The sequence below is a fragment of the Dermacentor albipictus genome, chromosome 1, assembly GCF_038994185.2.
Source record: "Dermacentor albipictus isolate Rhodes 1998 colony chromosome 1, USDA_Dalb.pri_finalv2, whole genome shotgun sequence".
NCBI classification, from domain to species: Eukaryota; Metazoa; Arthropoda; class Arachnida; order Ixodida; family Ixodidae; genus Dermacentor; species Dermacentor albipictus.
This window is the reverse complement of record NC_091821.1, coordinates 227,290,194-227,308,055: the sequence shown is the minus strand read 5'-3', so window position 1 is coordinate 227,308,055 and position 17,862 is coordinate 227,290,194. Positions and strand designations below refer to the sequence as shown.

General features: G+C 43.8%; 1 protein-coding gene across 1 annotated transcript; it reads left to right on the top strand.

Annotated features, from left to right (window-relative positions):
- Nucleotides 1–525: 525 nt before the first annotated feature.
- mRpL52 (mitochondrial ribosomal protein L52) lies at nt 526–17,628 on the top strand. The gene is made up of 5 exons (XM_070530956.1): nt 526–636; nt 1,464–1,548; nt 4,819–4,886; nt 10,712–10,776; nt 17,374–17,628. Exons 1-5 carry the CDS (start codon nt 558–560, stop codon nt 17,548–17,550), a joined length of 474 nt encoding a protein of 157 aa, XP_070387057.1. The 5' UTR covers nt 526–557; the 3' UTR covers nt 17,551–17,628.
- The last annotated feature ends 234 nt before the right edge of the window (nt 17,629–17,862 follow it).

Here is a 17,862-nt window from a genome sequence, read left to right as displayed (position 1 = left end):
GCGATGTGCTTAAAAGGAAGGAACGAAATCAACTTTATTCAGGTCCTGCAGGCCACGAGAGTTTTGGGCTCTCATGTAGTGGGCGTCTCCCACGAAGGAACCGGGAGGTTGAGTTTCCTGGCGGCGTCGTGGACCTGCTGGACGGCCCAGAGTTGGGGAGCGAGTTTTTCGCTCCGGATTGCTTTTTCAAACTTGCGCTTCTCCGGTTCGGAGTTTGTGAGCTTGGGAGCACGGCCAGAGTAAACAGACACATACCCCACGCAAAACATACTCCACCATTACATGCATGAGCTCTACAAGTCTCATTGCACCAATTACAACACATCTCTTCGTGTGCCTAAAAGCCTTCATGGCTCTTACGTCACGCTTTAGGTGCTGGGACTGGCCTGCACCCGCCTAGCATCGTGGGTAGCAAGTATATCATTGAAGTAAGTAAAAATTATGCATTTGATGTAAACACTCAATTGCAGATTGGCGCAAAGGTTCATGTATTACCTGATTGTCCAACGTTTTGGTAATTCGTTTTGTTAATAATTGCTGCGGTCCTGCACTCAAAGATGGCAGCGCTCATCAGTGGTCGTGCGCGGAGTACATTGGGTAAATGCATTCAAATTTTGCAAGGGACTGTTGCGAAAGGTACGTAAAAAATGATGACCTATTGTTGGGAAGCGCCTGTTATGTGACGCAGTTATAAAACGATGTGCATTTTGATTCATTTGAGCTATCTGCTGTCTGCCTGACCTTAGCGTTGGAGTCTCCGCTGACCGTACAGCCTTGCTTAACTGACACTAATAAACTGTTGCTGTAGTAGCGACAAAGGCTTACAGGCTTAATTTACCATGTGTTATCTTTTGACAGCGCACAGCACATGTTGATGGCTTCTGCTATATCCTGTCTCGCGAGCCCCAGGCGTGCGCATGGAGCCCTGTGTGTCGTCGAAAACGTTTTAGTAAAAGAATCACAAAAGCAGATGATTTAGGTAGTTGCGGTCGTTGAACAGGCCGGTTACATTTACTACTTCTACAATTATTCGTAGAAGCACACACCTATATTAGTGTGCTTAAGCACACTAATATAGGTGTGTCAAAACGGGATATGAAATGATCGGTGAAGTGTCCGCATTTCAGTGGTTCCGTGGTACAGAGCCTTCCGCGTCTGCAGGCGCCTGCAGCAAGAAGCAAAAGGCTTCGATTTATGAGATGCTTCTAATTGTAGTTGGGAATCTATAAACGTAATGAGGTGCAGCCGCAGTTTTATCACGGCCTTTCTTGACATCCATCGGAGGATGTTAGGAAGCAAGTACTTCTGTTTTCTGCTCACAGTATGTGACCAAAAGCGGGTCTTCCTATTCACCAGTTCTTTTGCAGTTGCTTGCATGGTGATTTAGAGGAAATAGAATGATGTGGCTATGAATATTTCCTGCAGAGTTATACTTGCCTCAGTCCTTTTTTTTTTTTTTTCAGGACTAGTTGTGCAGCCATCCCGAGGTGCACGTACCAAGCCGAAGAAATGCCTGGCACTGCTGCGCAATCATCATTGGAGGATAGCGTGAGTGTCAGCATATATCTTTTGATCACACTTGTTTATGACTTCAAGAACATATTGATCGCCGAGAAACAAGTACAGAACATGTCTCTTGTATTTTTTTCTCAACTCTTTCATATCCATTTAAATTGCACCGCCACATCTGTGGTGCTCCATATACAGTCGAATGCCTTTATAAAGAAGTGCTTAGGGCCTCCGAAATCATTCGCAGGTCACTTCGTTGTAAAGTTCGTGCACCGTACAGCTTACATTAGAACCGGGGCAGCGTGATTCCTTTGTTATACACACCATTTTGTTGTAGAGGCGTTCGTTCTGAAGGCACTAGAATGCACGAGGGCGAATCAGAAAGTATTTACCTCTATCTTTTTTTAACTAAATGATGTCTGTAAATGCAAAGTAAACATATCCATTCTCAGCGGTGGACCTTTCTTGGACTAACCCAGCCTTAGCTGCCGGTAGTTCCGCGGCACGGCGCTACTGTCAGTTGAAGGTGACAGTTGTGCTTCACACGTCCACTGCATACAAGCAATGAAGTGTGGTTCGTTTTGTATGGAGCAAGGGGTGAATGCCCATTGAAATCCACAGGGAAATACAGCCCACGTATGGGGAAAGGTGTCTCGCTTTGAGAAGTGTGAGGGGGTGGTGTGAGTTCGCAAAATGTTGTGATGACTTGCATGACTCCATGACAATGCGAGGCCACATGTGGCAATCAGAACTGCTGACAAGCTCCCGTCGTTTCATTGGGAGAGTCTGGACCACCCACCATACAGTCTGGACCTTGCCCCTAGTGATTTCCATGTTTTCGGTCCCCTGAACCTCCTGGCAGGACAGCGATTCACGATTCATGCTCTGATGGTGGTTCCACAGTCAGCCAGATGAATTCTACCACAGGGGCATCTCAAGTTTAGTGCTGCGATGGTACAAATGGGGGGGGTCTCAACCGGTGTGGGGACTATGTGGAAAAGTAGTGTAAGGCACATAGAATAGTACATACATTTGTAATTACCTGTATCTTATTTTGGATAATAAAAAATAGGGGCAAAAGCTTTCTGATTCACCGTCGTATATACTTTCGTGCAGACACTTTTGTACCATGAAACCCACTTGCTTGCTGTTGCTGCTTCGTGGTGAGGGCAGTATAGATTATTTTAGGCGGCTGCGTTACAATCCATAGCCTGAAAGCTTCATGATATCTTCATAGTGCGTACAGTGCCAAATAGCATATCTTTGCCTCTAATTCATTGCTCATCTGGGACAGAAGATAGATACATGCAGAAGGGGTTTGAGAAGAAATCTTATAGTGGATACTCATAAGCATGCCCAAACCAATGGTCTCAAGTATGTAATAAATACTCTGTGCATTTGCTACACGAATGCTAACTTTCCCAAGAAGTTAATTTTCTGACATGTAGCCCCTGGCTGTAGCATTCATCCTAAACCTCCAAAGTTACTGAACAAACTATCAGCAGTCAACGTATAGTGACCGCTGCCTAAAGATAGTTTATCATGATCATCATTAGCCGATCTGAGTTCAGTGCAGAAATAGGTTTTCCTGAAGATTTTTGATTACCCCAGTCCTGTGTTAGCCAAACCTATCATATACCCCTACCTCATCATTCTGGCTCATCATCTGCTACCCTCAACTGTGTTTCTCATCCCTTGGCACCTGTTATGTTGTTACTTTAGGAGGACAAAAGTTATGTGTTCTATGCATTTTATGAAATGCCTGGCTTAACTTTTTAAAAATCTTGATTAGAATATTATCTACTTGCACCTATAATCTATGCTGCTGCATTTATATCTCAAATTGTTGCGATTATCATTTTTCATTTATTGCTTATTTTATGATGCCGTGCTAAAAAAATTATTTTCATTTGATAGCTAGCTCTTGAAACTATTGCCTTTGTTAAGTACATACTGCTTAGATGGCAAGTTCCCATAAAGGGTACCTCTCCAGGTTTGGACATTGCAAAGAGATAAACATGGTGTATTGATCATGTGCTGATGGCTGTGTCTGAAAAGTATCAAACCGCTGCATGGCATAGAAAAGCTGAAAGCCCATGTGGCCTTCCTCTCAATGAGCCCCATTTCCTGCCAGAGAATAAAGGTAGCAGATATTAATGCCTGTGCATCAGACGCACTGCCTGCAATGTCTCCGATCATGGCACATGACTTCGATAAATCATGCAATGCTGTATGTTCAAAACTGCCACTGGAAGTGTACTGTACAGCAAAAAGGAATAAAAGAAGAAAGGAGAAGGTGGCGGCTCACAATAAAAATGTGACGCGGCCCCTTGGCTCTAGTATGGAAGAAGGCAGGAAAGGAATCTCGTTTGGATGCTTATTCACACAAAGGGAGAGAGTGTCTGTGTTGGCAGCATGGAGACACAACATTGCAATTCTTTCTATCTCCTCGATTGACTAATGATTTGAGTTGCTAAAGTGGCTAAAACCTGGATTGCTGGAAATGTGGCACTGCTGCTGCTATATTGAGACAGTAACTGAATCTGTCAGCCTCACATATAAGGCTGGGAGTGACTCCGAGGCTAAGATTCTGGGAAAAACATTGCCTTATATTAAAATAAATACGGTAATTCTGACCCCGATTTTCATTATTCTTGTGCAGCTTGCAATCTTGAGTTCTTGAGCCATAAAGGGATAAGTGCCAGACAGTTTGCATTTCAAGTTCTCAGCCAAAGCTATCTCTAGTTCCATTCCAGTAGGTTACATGATTAAAAAAAATTAGGTAGTCTTATTTCCTTTTTCACCTCTTAGGAATAGCTGTCGACCCAGTAATCATTGTATGAAGTGTGAAATCTTTGAATACGCAATACTATTACTTATATCTATAACTGTGACCAGTTCAAGATGTATGCCATGGGCAGTCTAGCTTTGCACATGAATTAGGCCAAAGGGTACATAGCGGAAACTAGAAGTGGTGGATACACAGTATCACAAACTACTGATGCATGCACCTGTCAGCTTCATACAGTGGTTGAAGGCCACACTATGGCAAATACTGCCCAATTATGTGAGTGCAAAAGGGATGGCATGCCTCAGGTGGGGCCTGGACAGGCAGGTCCCCCCCCCCACCCCGCTACAACCTTCCTCTCCTGTGGTGGTGCAAGTGGTGTAAGTTTACTTTGCCAATGGTGTGCAACAAATTTACTTTTATCGCTTCCAGGCAGATCATGTGTGTTTTACTGTGATGAGAGAGGCTAATAGTGATGGTACTTTTAATGTCAGTAAACCAATCATCTCTTTATTTTTCAGAGCTGGTCTTCCCAGGCGCTGGAACGAAACTCATGAATTTGCTGACACACCAGACTGGACATTCAATGGTACATAGCAACTATTTGTGTGTTGTCCTTGCACGTGACTTATTTCTGATTTATGCCTTCATAACCTTTGCAGTGTTCTCGATGCACTGCACAATTTGAGTGGCACTATTTCCCATTGATGTGGCAGTCCAATAGAAGCTGAAGGAGGATTCTTTCTTTTTGTGTGTGTGTTTTAGGTGTGTTACCATACAACTACCAAGAAAAAGAACACAGGATGACACTTCATCTGTGTTCTCATTTTTAATTCAAACTTTCCGTTTGCTTATAGCACCGCCTCAAGTTAGGTAGAGTGAAAAAACACTATTTAAAGCACTCTTGCATATAGGCCATGTAGTACTGCATAGCACTGGCAGCTGACAAGTGTGGGAGGTGGGGTGGATTGGTAATGTTGCATAATGAACAGCGCAAGAAAGACAGTGACTAAGAAAGGAAATGGATGCGGTAGGCACTGACTTCAAACCAAGTTTTCTTCAGAAGCACACATCGAATATATACTCATCTTACCCCAGTGATCACATCAAAGCAAAACCTGCCATGGGGACATAGTGGCTAAGGCGTTGTGCTACTGAACCTGAGGGTGCGGGATCACATCTCGGCCATGGCGGCTGCATTTTGATGGAGGTGAAATGCAAAAATGACCATGCACCGTGCATTGCGTGCACATTAAAAGAACCCCAGGTTGTCAAAATAATCTGAAAGTCTGTCACTGTCGCGTGCCTCATAACTAAATCGTGGTTTTGGCACATAAAATGTCAGACTTTAATTTTTTACAGTGAAGCTGTATACCTCTACCGTCCAAGGAAATTTTTGTGTCGTAAGCAAAAAACTCCCCATACGTGGGCCGATCCCGGAGATAGTGCTGTACCGGCCCGACCCGCGACGGAGAAGCAGGTGTTAAGCACTCCCCATATGTGGGCCCATCCTGGAGATATTGCAATACCGGCCCGAGCCGTGGCGGAGGTGAAGCAGGTGTTAAGCACTCCCCATACGCGGGGCGATCCTGAAGATAGCGCAATACCGGCCCGAACCGCGGCGGAGGTGAAGCAGGCGTTAAGCACTCCCCATACGTGGGCTTATCTCGAAGATACAGTATTGCAATGCCGGGCCGACTCGCGGCGGAAATGAAGCAGGCGTTAAGCACTCCCCATATGTGGGCCGATCTTGAAGATAGTGCAATGCCGGGCGGACCCGCGGCAGAGGTGCAGTTCGCTATTAAGGGGCCCACGTACACAGCTTCACTGGTCATCCTTCTTCACAGAGGGGAAGGGCACTGAGATTTTTTTTGTTTGCCTTGCAAGAAGCTTTTTCAACAAGGTGCATCTGTATGCACCTTCTTGCACACATATCCAAAGATCATGAAGGGCTGAAATGTGTGAAAATAGGCTCTTAGTGCACCACATTTACAGATCCTTCAATTCAGGTATCTGAAACACTTCGTCTGCATGCGACCCTCCAGGCCCTTTTGTGCTCTCCATCTTCCACATAATGCTGTGGTATGCCTTATGGTGCCAGATGTTATGTATGTAGCCTGGTATAGCCTTTGTGTAAACTTAGCAGGCTGCCACACTTTGGTCAAAGTGGGCACCAAGCTGGACAGTGGCACTTTTTTAGCCGCTACTTTCATGCATTGACAATATAGAGGAGAAGGAGCAATAATTTTCTTCCTGCCCATTTCTGGTATCTGGCAGATTCATAGTGGATGTGCCACAGAGAGTGTGGCATCCCAGTTGTTTGCATGTATTTTGTTGCACTGCTTTGTGTGCAAGGACAGTTGTGTTCAGGAACTGTACACCATGAGATGCAGTCATTGGTTTCAAGCAACTTGAGCGACAGCCTGGTTGGTTGTTGAGCAAATGGTCAGCTTCCCAGTGCACTGTCGTGATGGCCACTTTACGCTAGCCTGTGCCTAAAGCAGGTAGGTAAAATGCACTGAAGTGCCTTGTTCAACTCTAAAATGTGAAAATGGAGGAACAACTTCATACTGCATTACCAGCAGTTCACCTGATTTCTATTCACATTACTGTGAAACTTGATTTTACTGCCTACGAAATAAAAGCACTATTTCGAAGTTTTGGCAATTTTGTCCCAACTTTACACTGTGTTTCCTGGCACGTTTCTGTTCCCTAATACATAACTTATAAAACCACAAACTGTGCCATGTTTTCTAAAGGACCAGCTTGTTCTGTTTCTGTCCACTGAGGTAAATAGTGCACAATAACATATGAAAGAAACATGAATAGCTCAACAGCAAATTGAAGAAAAGGCAATTATGTGGATCCCACCTACTGTCGTAATCGAATTTTGCATGTAGCTGGCTATGGCATCGACCCTGCGGCCGTGTACCTCGACCGCTCCTTGACTTTATCCATAACTTCATTTTTCCCGGTATGACATTAACGCCTTGCTCCATAACTCCATCAAAACTTCTATGGTGCGACATTGGGACAATCCCGAACATCGGCAAGAGCGCCTCCATAGACTTGACGCTGGTTTACAATTCCGGCTTCCACTTCGGTTGCAGAGAGGCCAGGTAACACTCATTCATTGATTACGGCTGGGTGTGGCATACACCCACCGATGCCTTCACAAGATTGGACAAGCACGGGACCCTGACTGTAGCCTCTGTCACACTCCCGAGACAATAGCTCATGTACTTTGCGTGTGCCTTCAATCTGCGGCCGAACGAAGAACACTCAAATCTACTGTTAACTGCTGGGACTCCCACCCCTTTTCGGAAGAAAAGCTTTTGGGCACGTGGAGGAGTGTTGACTATGCCCAATGTGCCATAAAATCGCTTTTGAACTTTCTGAGTGAGACTGGTTTAGTAGACGATCGCCTCTAGAACCTGTGACATGCAGTCAGTGCGAAATGTGTTTGTGCAATAACTTTTTGTGACGCGATTACTTTTTGTATGGACAAAATTACTCTTGCGTGTATTGTGCCTACAGTGCGCATCCGCATATTAGACAATATGTATATAGTATCTCATTGTACCATAACATAATCACCTGCCACTTACCTTTCCCTGTATTTCCCACTTCCCCTGTCCCCAGTGAGGAGTAGCAGGCTAGAGACGTGCTCTCCAGGTTGACCTCTCCTCCTTTCTCTTCATTAAAATCTACTCCTCCTCCTCCTTGAGCAGGTGCTCATCGTGGATCTCAAACATGAAGAGGGTTTGGTTGATTATTGCAAACACGTTCCCCTTCCTCTGCGCCCAATGATACCCCAATACTACCTATGCTATCGTCCAGCTGTACAAGTAAACCTCTGAGGAACGCAATGTCCGACTTGACTCGCTTCTTGACGAAGCTGTGCACTTATGCGAGTTCTATGTGAGTGTCAGGAGCTGGTTAGTGTGTAAGGGATGGGGAGCAGAATCTTTATTCATTCAGTTTATTTTTTTTTTCACTTCATTTATTTGGGCAACAAATACAAGGTTTGCCCGCAAGGTAAGGCAAAAGGAGGGCGTAATCCTCCTGACTAAGGCCTTTTCCTCGCTGGAGCAGCAGAAGTAGCAGTCTACTGATAAAACAGAGTACGTATGACTAATAAGACACAAAACTTAAAAACTTTTTACTGCAAGATTTTAAACACATTGAAAAGTATAAACCGTTTGCCAAATAGCAAGTAACTAAATAAATACAGCACAGCAAAAATAAGAATATTCTGGTATTAACAAAAGTTATACATTCAGAATAAAACATTAATAACATTACTATTGACATTAAACAAAGAAACTTTAAAGGCATTCAATAAACACACTGTGATCAGAAAATATGTTTTGTATTGCATGTTTAAATTTGTGAATTGTTCTTGCTTGAATCGCTGTTTGTACTGAGAAAACCACTTCCTGGTGTTCTGCAGCCTGACATGTCTGGATCTTATTATGCGTGCCACCTGGCTTGGCACAGGTAGTATACAAGAATTGGAGGCAAGCGTCGTATGGCGGAGCTGGGATGACAATGATCCCGTGACCACGCTGGCAACGTGCACATGAGCATATACAGTAGAACCTCGTTGATACGTTCCCATTATGTATGTTTTCTCTGCACCAAGGTTCGCAGTCGAGAGCACAAAGGACGCAATAGAGTCACACTCATTTTTTATCGGTTCATTCGTTCCCGGAAAACACGACTATTCGGCACCAATGTTCAGTATATTGCGGTCGTATGATATGGTTCCCTGCCTCTAGAATGCCAGATGCGCGTGTGATCGAGAACAGTATATAGCTCCCCGCCGTAACAGCTTCACTGCAATACTCGCCCGGCCGTCTTGCGTGGAAACGCTGGCGCGCACTCAATTTCTCATTTTGGCACCAGAAAGTCTTTTTGGGGCTGTCTCACGTGGTATTCACAGCTATCTCTGCCAGTCCTATTGCAATAAGCATCTTTGCCTATCTGTTTCACAGATCTTGGTGCCGTAGGAAGTGTAGCGCACGCTTTTAATAGGCGATAACCGAAACGCGCCGCCGTTCCCCTGCTGTAGACTGCGATCGCATACATTTTCTGGCCGTTATATCCTATGTGAACAACAAAAGGCATTGGCTCATGCGATCGTGAGCAGTATATAGCCGCCTGACTCACGTGAAAATGACGGCGTGCACAGTTTCTTATTCCGGTACCAGCAAATCTCCGGCCGGGTCGTCGCATGCGGCATTCAAAGCTATCGCCGCCTAACCTATTGCTATGAGCATCTTCCCCTATCTGTTTTAAAGTGCATGGTGTGTAGTGACATTGGTAGCATACTACACGATTTTAGTAGGCGATAATACAACGCACCGCCGTTCCCTGCTGTAGGCGGTGCGATGTGGGCATCACGTTTTGCTTCGGCAGCATCCGGCGCTGCCCAGCATTTCGTTTTGGTTTTTCATTGCCCTCTTTAAACACCATGCAAGAGGAAAACAACAAAACGCGTCTTGGGCTGCCGCAGGAAGCACCACCAGCTCTATGTGCGTCGGCGTCTTCTGCCGTAACGATTGCGCGACGCTTCGCATTACGTAAATGTCAATAATAGTGAGTCTGTCAAATTTTGTTAGTTATTTTGGACTGTACGTTTTCCCGGTTAGTGAGTTTTTTATCGCATTTTTTTTTTTCGGAATGTATGAACGAGGTTCTACTGTATCTAGCGCCTCAAGTTCGTAGGCACTGCCAATCCTGTGGCCTAGGAGGCTAGATAGATAGATAGTAGACACACTCGAAGTGCCTGATGATTCCAAAGAATGCTTTACATGAAAGAATTGTGAACTGCTGGATCCGAGTCTGCACAATGACTCTATTTTCAATTTCTGGAGATGCAAGAGTATTTGTAAGTGAGTTTTAAGAACAAGGTGCAGAAAAGTAAAGTAGTTGTCACACTTTCACTGAGATGCAGAACATGTCAGCCCCTCTTGGCATAGCAAAGCGAGGCAAGCCTTGGTTGGCACCGATGGTGGCATCTTGCAATGTACCATAACCGATGACAGAAGAGTCCTCGTGCACGAGGCAGTGTAGTGGAATACATGCAGGTGGCTGGGATGCTGTACTTGCCGTGACACATCCTCCATGGCTTTGCAATCTGCTGGGGCGCAGCAGCAAATGCTTCACTGCTCTTTAATTCCAGCAAGCACCGGCAACTGTAGCATTGCTGTGTGTCTTCTCTGACCATGAGCACAGAAGCCTGCATATTTTCATAGAGGTGTTACCTGATGACTGTGCTACCCCTGCTTGGATTGGTTGACCCCTTAAACCCCTACTGTATCTTTTGTGTTGTATGGTAGGTAATGAATTCAGGCAGTATGCGTGTGCTGGTATGTTTATTTCCTTTGTAAGAGTGATTATCATTTTCAGATGGAAGGCCGACTCCAATGACTGGGAAGCAGAGGAAACGATATCTCCAGCAGATGGAATATTGTGTAAGCTTTGCAACCTTCCCTCCATTTTTTTCTTGCTGTTTACATATTTTCGTAGCTACACCAGCTTGTAACCAATAATTCATTAGATTATAATGATAAACATTATAATCTGTAGCTGCTTGCAAAAAGTACACTGCACAATGGAACCTGGACAGAGTGACAGCGGAGGCATGGGGGAAAAATTATTTCAACATCTTTATGAAGTGGTCAGCCAGATAATGCTGACCTTTCCGTGGTGCCACAGATACCTACTTCGAGACTGTGGCACAGTATTGAAACTTGCTTCCTTCAGCTTAGTTTGAACTCTGCCAGCAGGCATGGGAATTTGGCAAGGTAGTATGAGGCTTGAATGAAGAGGCTTGCAACCATGTGTGATGGTGTTAGGTCCAAGACCAGAGTGATCAAACGTGAACTGCTTTCTGCATGGTGCTCAGACTTTCATGCACGTTTTGCCAACTGTCCCCAAAGAAAGATACTCGGAAAATGGAGCACTTATCAGCAGCTGTGACTGCACTGTCTACTGAAAAATTAGTTGTTTTCTGGCTGTTTTCTTTGTTGTGAGAAAGAACTTGGCTAAGTTGGGCTTGCTACCAGGAACCAATCCAGGAAAAACATTTAGCTTGCTACAGAGTTAACTGAAAATCAGTAACCATCACCACTACTGCTTTCCCCTGCTGTTGGATTTTAGAGCACCTGCCTTGTGGAAATAGATAATTGCACAAACGCATGTGCGCAGCTTTCCCATCTGTTCAGTTAACAATCACAATGTTGTTTGACAATTTTGCACAGTGAGAGCATGTATATGTCGCTTCACCGGCCATTCGCTCTGACGCAGACAAGGCCCTTTGTCAAAATGTTTGCTGCAGGCTGAGGCTTCTTTTCTTCATCCACTGTTTACCACGGTTTAATGCCTCCCATTGTTGCACTTGTCAAATAACTGGGACATGGGCCATCTATGATGGACTTTTTATGTGTTTTAGGCTCAGCTGTCTTGTTCTGTTGCATAACGTTGAGCGAACATCCTGCAATGTTTCCTGAAATTCACATCGGCTTCCTCTCAATATTAATGTCTTCAAACTTACATCATGAATTGCTGCATAATTTAGAATGCATTAATTGTTTGTCATTTATATGCAGGATGTGTAAGCCTATCGTTGACGCTGACATGGCACTTATGCTAGTGAACAGCTGAGTCCAGGGTATACAACATTTCTGAAATGCCTGTTTCCTATACTGTGATGAAAACAGTGCTGACAAGTTCAACAAATAACTAGTCATGGTTCGACTACCATTCCTGCCATCAATGTTAGAGAAACAATCTGCAGATAGTTGTGGGAGTGTTCTCCAGGGGGCATTAGTTGCTAAACAGAAACTTTGCAAAAAACAAGAACCGCTTTGGTGCTTGCACCGACAACATTCTGTCACTGTTGTTAATCTTTAAAGCTTTCTAGCTCAAGCTGTACCTGTCCTAGCACCTTGTACCAATATTGCCAAGGATGAGTTCTACTTCTCTGTGCTGCAGTTTTCATTGGTTTCATGGGCGAGTTCAGTGCAAAAGTGGGGAAAAAGCAGGCTGGTGAACAAGCAATTGGCAACTACGGCATTGATTCTAGGAACGCTAGAGGAGAGAGGCTAGTAGAATTCACAGAAAGCAATAAGCTAAGAATAATGAACACCCTTTTCAAGAAGCGTAGCAACAAAAAGGGGACTTGGAAGAGCCCTAATGGTGAAACAAGAAATGAAATTGATTCATACTTTCTACCCATCCCAGATAGTGCAGGATATAGAAGTGATAGGCAGGGTAAAGTGCAGTGATCATAGGTTAGTGAGAGCTAGGATTCACCTAGATTTGAAGAGAGAAAGAGTAAAAAAATGGTCAAGAAAAAACAGGTCAAACTAGAGGCAGCAAGGGTAAAAGTAGACAAATTTAGGCTGGTACTTGCAAACAAATATGCAGCCTTAGAACAGAGAGATTAAGATGACATATGGGTAACGAATGAAACTGTAAGTAGGCTGGCTTCAGAGGCAGCAATGGAAATGGGAGGCAAGGCACCAAGGCAACCAGTAGGCAAGCTTTCCCAAGTAACAAAGGATCTAATAAACAGACGACAAAGAATGAAAACGTCCATTTCAAGAGATATGATACAATTTGTGGAACTGTCAAAACTGATCAACAAGGCGAAAATAAGTGATATTCGAAATTATAATGTCAGAAAGTCTGAAGAAGCCGTAATAAATGGACGCAGCCTGAAATCAGTGAGAAGGAAACTTGGCATCGGACAAACCAAGATATATGCACTGGGTAATATCATCAGCAGTTTTGAAGGTATAGTAAAAGCAGCGGAAAAATTCTATACTGTCCTGTACAGTACCCAGAGGACTCAGGATAACTCCATTCGAAACAGTAATGAACAGGGTACAGAAACTCCTGCTATAACTAGCGATGAGGTCAGAAGGGCCTTGCAAGACATGAAACGAAGGAGAGCGGTAGGAGGAGATGGAATAACAGTCAACTTAATCAAAGATGGAGGGGCATAATGCTTGGAAAACTGGCGGCTCTTTATACGAAGTGTCTTTCAACTGCAAGGGTCCCAGAAAACTGGAAGAATGCAAACATTATACTAATCCACAAAATGGGAGACATTATAAAGAATTGAAAAATTATAGGCCCATTAGCTTACTCCCAGTACAGAGAAACCTGGTTAAACCGTAGTTGACCGGAGATCAGAAAACGTATGTACTAAAGGGTAGTACCGCTTAACCGAAATAGCATGAGATCGCCCACTTAGCTGTCAAAAACGGAACTCGGAGAGGGTGCAATGAAAGGGGAAAAAGACATGCAGTATTTATTCACTTCGCGCGACGAAAGTGTTTTTTTCGTTTGATGCCGCGGTGGCCTAGCAGCTGCGACAGCGGCCTCAAACTTACTGAAGGTGCAAGCCAGCCTTTCAGCCAGCCCCCTCTTCTCGGCAAACACTTGCATGACAGATTCCTCATTGGCATTGCATATTCTCCGTGCACGGGCCCGATAGCGCTGGAGAAATCGCGGGGTGCCTTTTTCATTGCGGGGTGCTGTTCTCGTCGCTACAGTTGCATTCATGAGGCTGACGTAACGCTCAACTTCTGCCACTGTTGGGCCTGAATTGCCCTTGCTGTCGCTTTCTGTGTCGTCCTCATCACTGTGGCTAGATGACACTTCGGCAACAACAGCAGCAATGATGGTGAAAAGTCGAAATTTGTAGCCAATATATCTTCGCGGTCACAGCAGCGCTGCTGAGCAACTTCTTCGCATTCCAAATGCCACACACTGTAGTCAACAGTAGATCCCTGTCGCATGCCAGCGCCGACTTCTTCGCGTCACGTTCGATAGCATGAACAATGTCTAATTTTTCTTCTATGCTAAGCATCCGGCGTCTTTTTTATCCGAGCTTAGGCATGATGTGAGTCCTTGCTTGCATGACTCCACAACATTCACTGGCATACCGCTGAAATGATGTTGATGTTGATGCGGCTTCACGCACAAACATACGGGGTGCTTGGAGGCCGTTGTTCCGATCTTTAAGGCTTGTTCTGCTGGGCCACCCGATGGAGACGATGCACCGTTGTATTTGCGTGACGAAAAGTGGAAACACTATGTGTTAACCGATACATACGCCATAAGCTGGTACGGTTGATGCGAATACAAAACAAATTATGTTCAACGGCCGCTGCGTCGGGGATTTGACTTTATTATATTAAAATGAAACTACTGTTTAGGCGGGTACGGTTTAATGAGGTTTTACTATATTATATAAAATATTCACCAAGATAATCTCCAATAGCATAAGGGCAACACTGGACTTTAGTAAACCAAGATAATGGGCAAGTTTCAGGAAGGGATACTCTACAATAGAACGAATACATGTAATCAATCAGGTAATCGAGAAATCCAGAGTACAATCAACCTCTATATATGTCTTTCATAGATTATGAAAAGGCATTACGAAAGGACCCTGGAAAATATGTACAGAGATTCCACAGCTACCCTAATCCTCTACAGGAAAAGTAGGAAGATACCTATAAAGACAGGGGTCAGATAAGGAGACACAATCTCTCCAATTGCTATTCACTGCGTGCCTGGAAGAAATGTTCAAGCTATTAAACTTGGAAGGCTTAGGAGTAAGGATTGACGGCAAATACCTTATCAACCTTCAGTTTGCCGATGACATTTTTCTACTCAGCAACACTGCAGACGAGTTACAACAAATGATTGAGGACCTTTACAGAGAGAGTGAAAGAATGGGGTTGAAATTAATATGCAGAAGACAATGATAATGATGAATAACCGGGCAAAGGATCAAGAGTTCAGGATCACCAGTCAGCCTCCAGAGTCTGAAGGAGTATTATGTTTACCTAGGTCAAGAAATCACAAGGGAACCCTGATCATGAGAGGGAAATTCATAGAAGAATAAAAATGGGTTGGATTGCATACAGCAGACGTTGTCAGCTCCTGACTGGAATCTTACCATTACCATTGAAAAGGAAGGTGTATAATTAGTGCATTTTACCGGTGCTGACATATGCAGCAGAGACTTGGAGACTAACAAAGAGGCTTGAAAACAAATTAAGGACCGCACAGAGAGCGATGGAATGAAGAATGCTAGGCATAACTTTAAGAGACAGAAAGAGAGCGGTTTGGATCGGAGAGCAAATGGGTATAGCCGATATTCTAATTGACATTAAGAGAAAAAAATGGCGCTGGGCAGGTCACGTAATGTGCAGGCTAGATAACCGTTGGACCATTAGGGCTACAGAATGGGTATCAAGAGAAGGCAAGTGCAGTAGAGGAAGGCAGAAGACTAGGTGGTGCGATGAAATTAGGAAATTCGCAGGTGCTAGTTGGAATCGGTTGGCGCAGGACAAGGGTAATTGGAGATCGAAGTTAGGGGCCTTCGTCTTACAGTGGACATAAAATAGGCTGCCGCTGCTGCTGCTGCTGATGATGATGAGGAGATGCACATCTGCTCATCTCACTGCCTAGTGGTTAGATTGGGCACTCGTGCAAATTATTTTGCAGCTTACATTTGTTTCGTTGTGATGTGTTGAGAGATTATTATTGAAGACTTTTATGTATTGTGAGAAAAACTGTTGCTCAACACAAAGTGGTTTTTCTATGTTTTTATTGAGCACAAGGAACAGATGATACAAGTAATATTGTTTTCAATGAGCACGCTGCATGCAAAACCTCAGGGATGTAAAAGAATATTTGAAATTTTTTGGGGGAAAGATTTTTAGTGATTAAACTTGGCCAGTCTCGTTTACCAGCACCTCTCTGAGTGACATGAGTCTAAACAGGTGAATGGGTTTGTAAATAATTTCTGGCATTTGCAGGCAAATTAATTTTAATGGAGTACCTATGTTTTATGTCAAGTGAGCTACAAGTGGTGGGTTCTGCAATGCAATTAATTAGGTGAACAAATGTCAGCAGCCATTACAGTTGCAGCAGCTGTTACAATTCTCGTGCATTTACAGCAGTGGCACTCAGGTAAGTTTTCTTACTGAAGTCGAGACTAAAAAGAAAGTTTAGCAAAGAGGAAAGGGAACTAGGTTTTCTTATAAAATATATTTGACTGATATGGGTGTAATTTATCTCACGAAGTCAGTATCTGGTGCATCTCTTTAATGCATTTACATGACACAAGAAATGTTCAAACAGGACATGGGAAAAGAGGCATGCACAGTCTGTTGTTTTAGGCAATGTATAATAGAAAGTAGTGGAAAGAAATGGGAACAGTGGAGTTCTTAACTGCCATGTGAAACCAGTAACAGCAGAAATTATGTGATGCCTTGGCTTCATTTAATCGAAAGTAGTTAAACCCAATGCAATTATTTTAAAAAGCATGCAAATCAGCAGATAGTTTTTACCCATTAACTCTGCTGATTTTACTGTATGAGAGTGCAGGCGACACTTGTATCTGAGTGATGGCAATGAGTGCATTATAAGAAACTTACGACCTGGGACGAAGTGAGTGTGGCTTTGGCGGTGAGGCAATAACTTCTTAAGAAGCAATGCGAATTTGACCTTGAAAAATTTTGCAAGACGTACGAAGATTATACAGTAACCTTTGTAGTACCTCTTAGGTCCCGTGACTAGGGGCATTACTTGAATTTGACATGTTATTTTTTTTGTCACATTCTCCAGCATCCCTACCCTGGTTTTAGCAGGGGCAGGTACAGGGCAGCCTTAAGGAGAGGGCTGTCATCATAAGATAAAGTAAAATGAGGGGAAGAGAGGGGAGGAGGGGGCTTACTGCCATGATGTCATACATATATAAACACTAAATTATGATGGTTCACCATAGTGCTGCCTCTTGTCTTCAACAGTACTATTTTGTTGCCAGTTCACATATAGTTAGCCACTTTGCTTGTTTTTCTGCTGTGAAGCCTGAGCTTTTCATCTGCATCATGATCTCATTGCCAATTCTTATCTATTATTGTTCCCTTTAATCTTGCAAAGGTTGGGTGCTACAAGATTGTGGGGGATGTAACAGACATTTTTTTTTATCTTGTCGTTGAGATGTTGCATGCTCCTGATTATATGTATTTCTACATTTTCAGACAACCATTGTGAGGTATTTAAAGGAAATCAAGGATGCCCAGGAAGCAAACGTGCGTGTTGCTCAGGAAGAGGAGGAGATCAAGAAACGTGTTGCTTCTGGAAAGTTCAGGCAGAAAGGCATTAATGAACTGAAGGTACATCAGCCAAACCGAACAAAGCAAAGGGCTGAAACATAGTTCATTTGAACAGGAAAGTAGATTTTGTATTTCTGTACACGTGCTTGTTTAGTATTAAAGTAAAATTTGTTGCTGGTATTGACTTGCTGTGAGTCAGTGAAGTGGTGAGAGTGGCTTGCTGTCACCATGTCACGATACCGAAGCTTGCATAAATTGTTGCATGTTTAAGAGGTTATTATGCAGGCATACTGCACATGTGTTTTTCTGCGCAAGTCTGGAAGTGCTAATAAGCTTGAAAGGACCAAGAAGGCATGTGACGACTCAGCTGCTGTGACATTCTACTGCCGAGCACAAGATTGCGGGTCGAATTTC

Bases quoted from the DNA above. Each gene is read 5' to 3' on its own strand.
- mRpL52 (XM_070530956.1), top strand. From the start codon at position 558: ATGGCAGCGCTCATCAGTGGTCGTGCGCGGAGTACATTGGGTAAATGC. The intron at 1,549-4,818 runs GTGAGTGTCAGC...TTTATTTTTCAG, and splicing joins AATCATCATTGGAGGATAGC to AGCTGGTCTTCCCAGGCGCT. The intron at 4,887-10,711 runs GTACATAGCAAC...TATCATTTTCAG, and splicing joins ACCAGACTGGACATTCAATG to ATGGAAGGCCGACTCCAATG.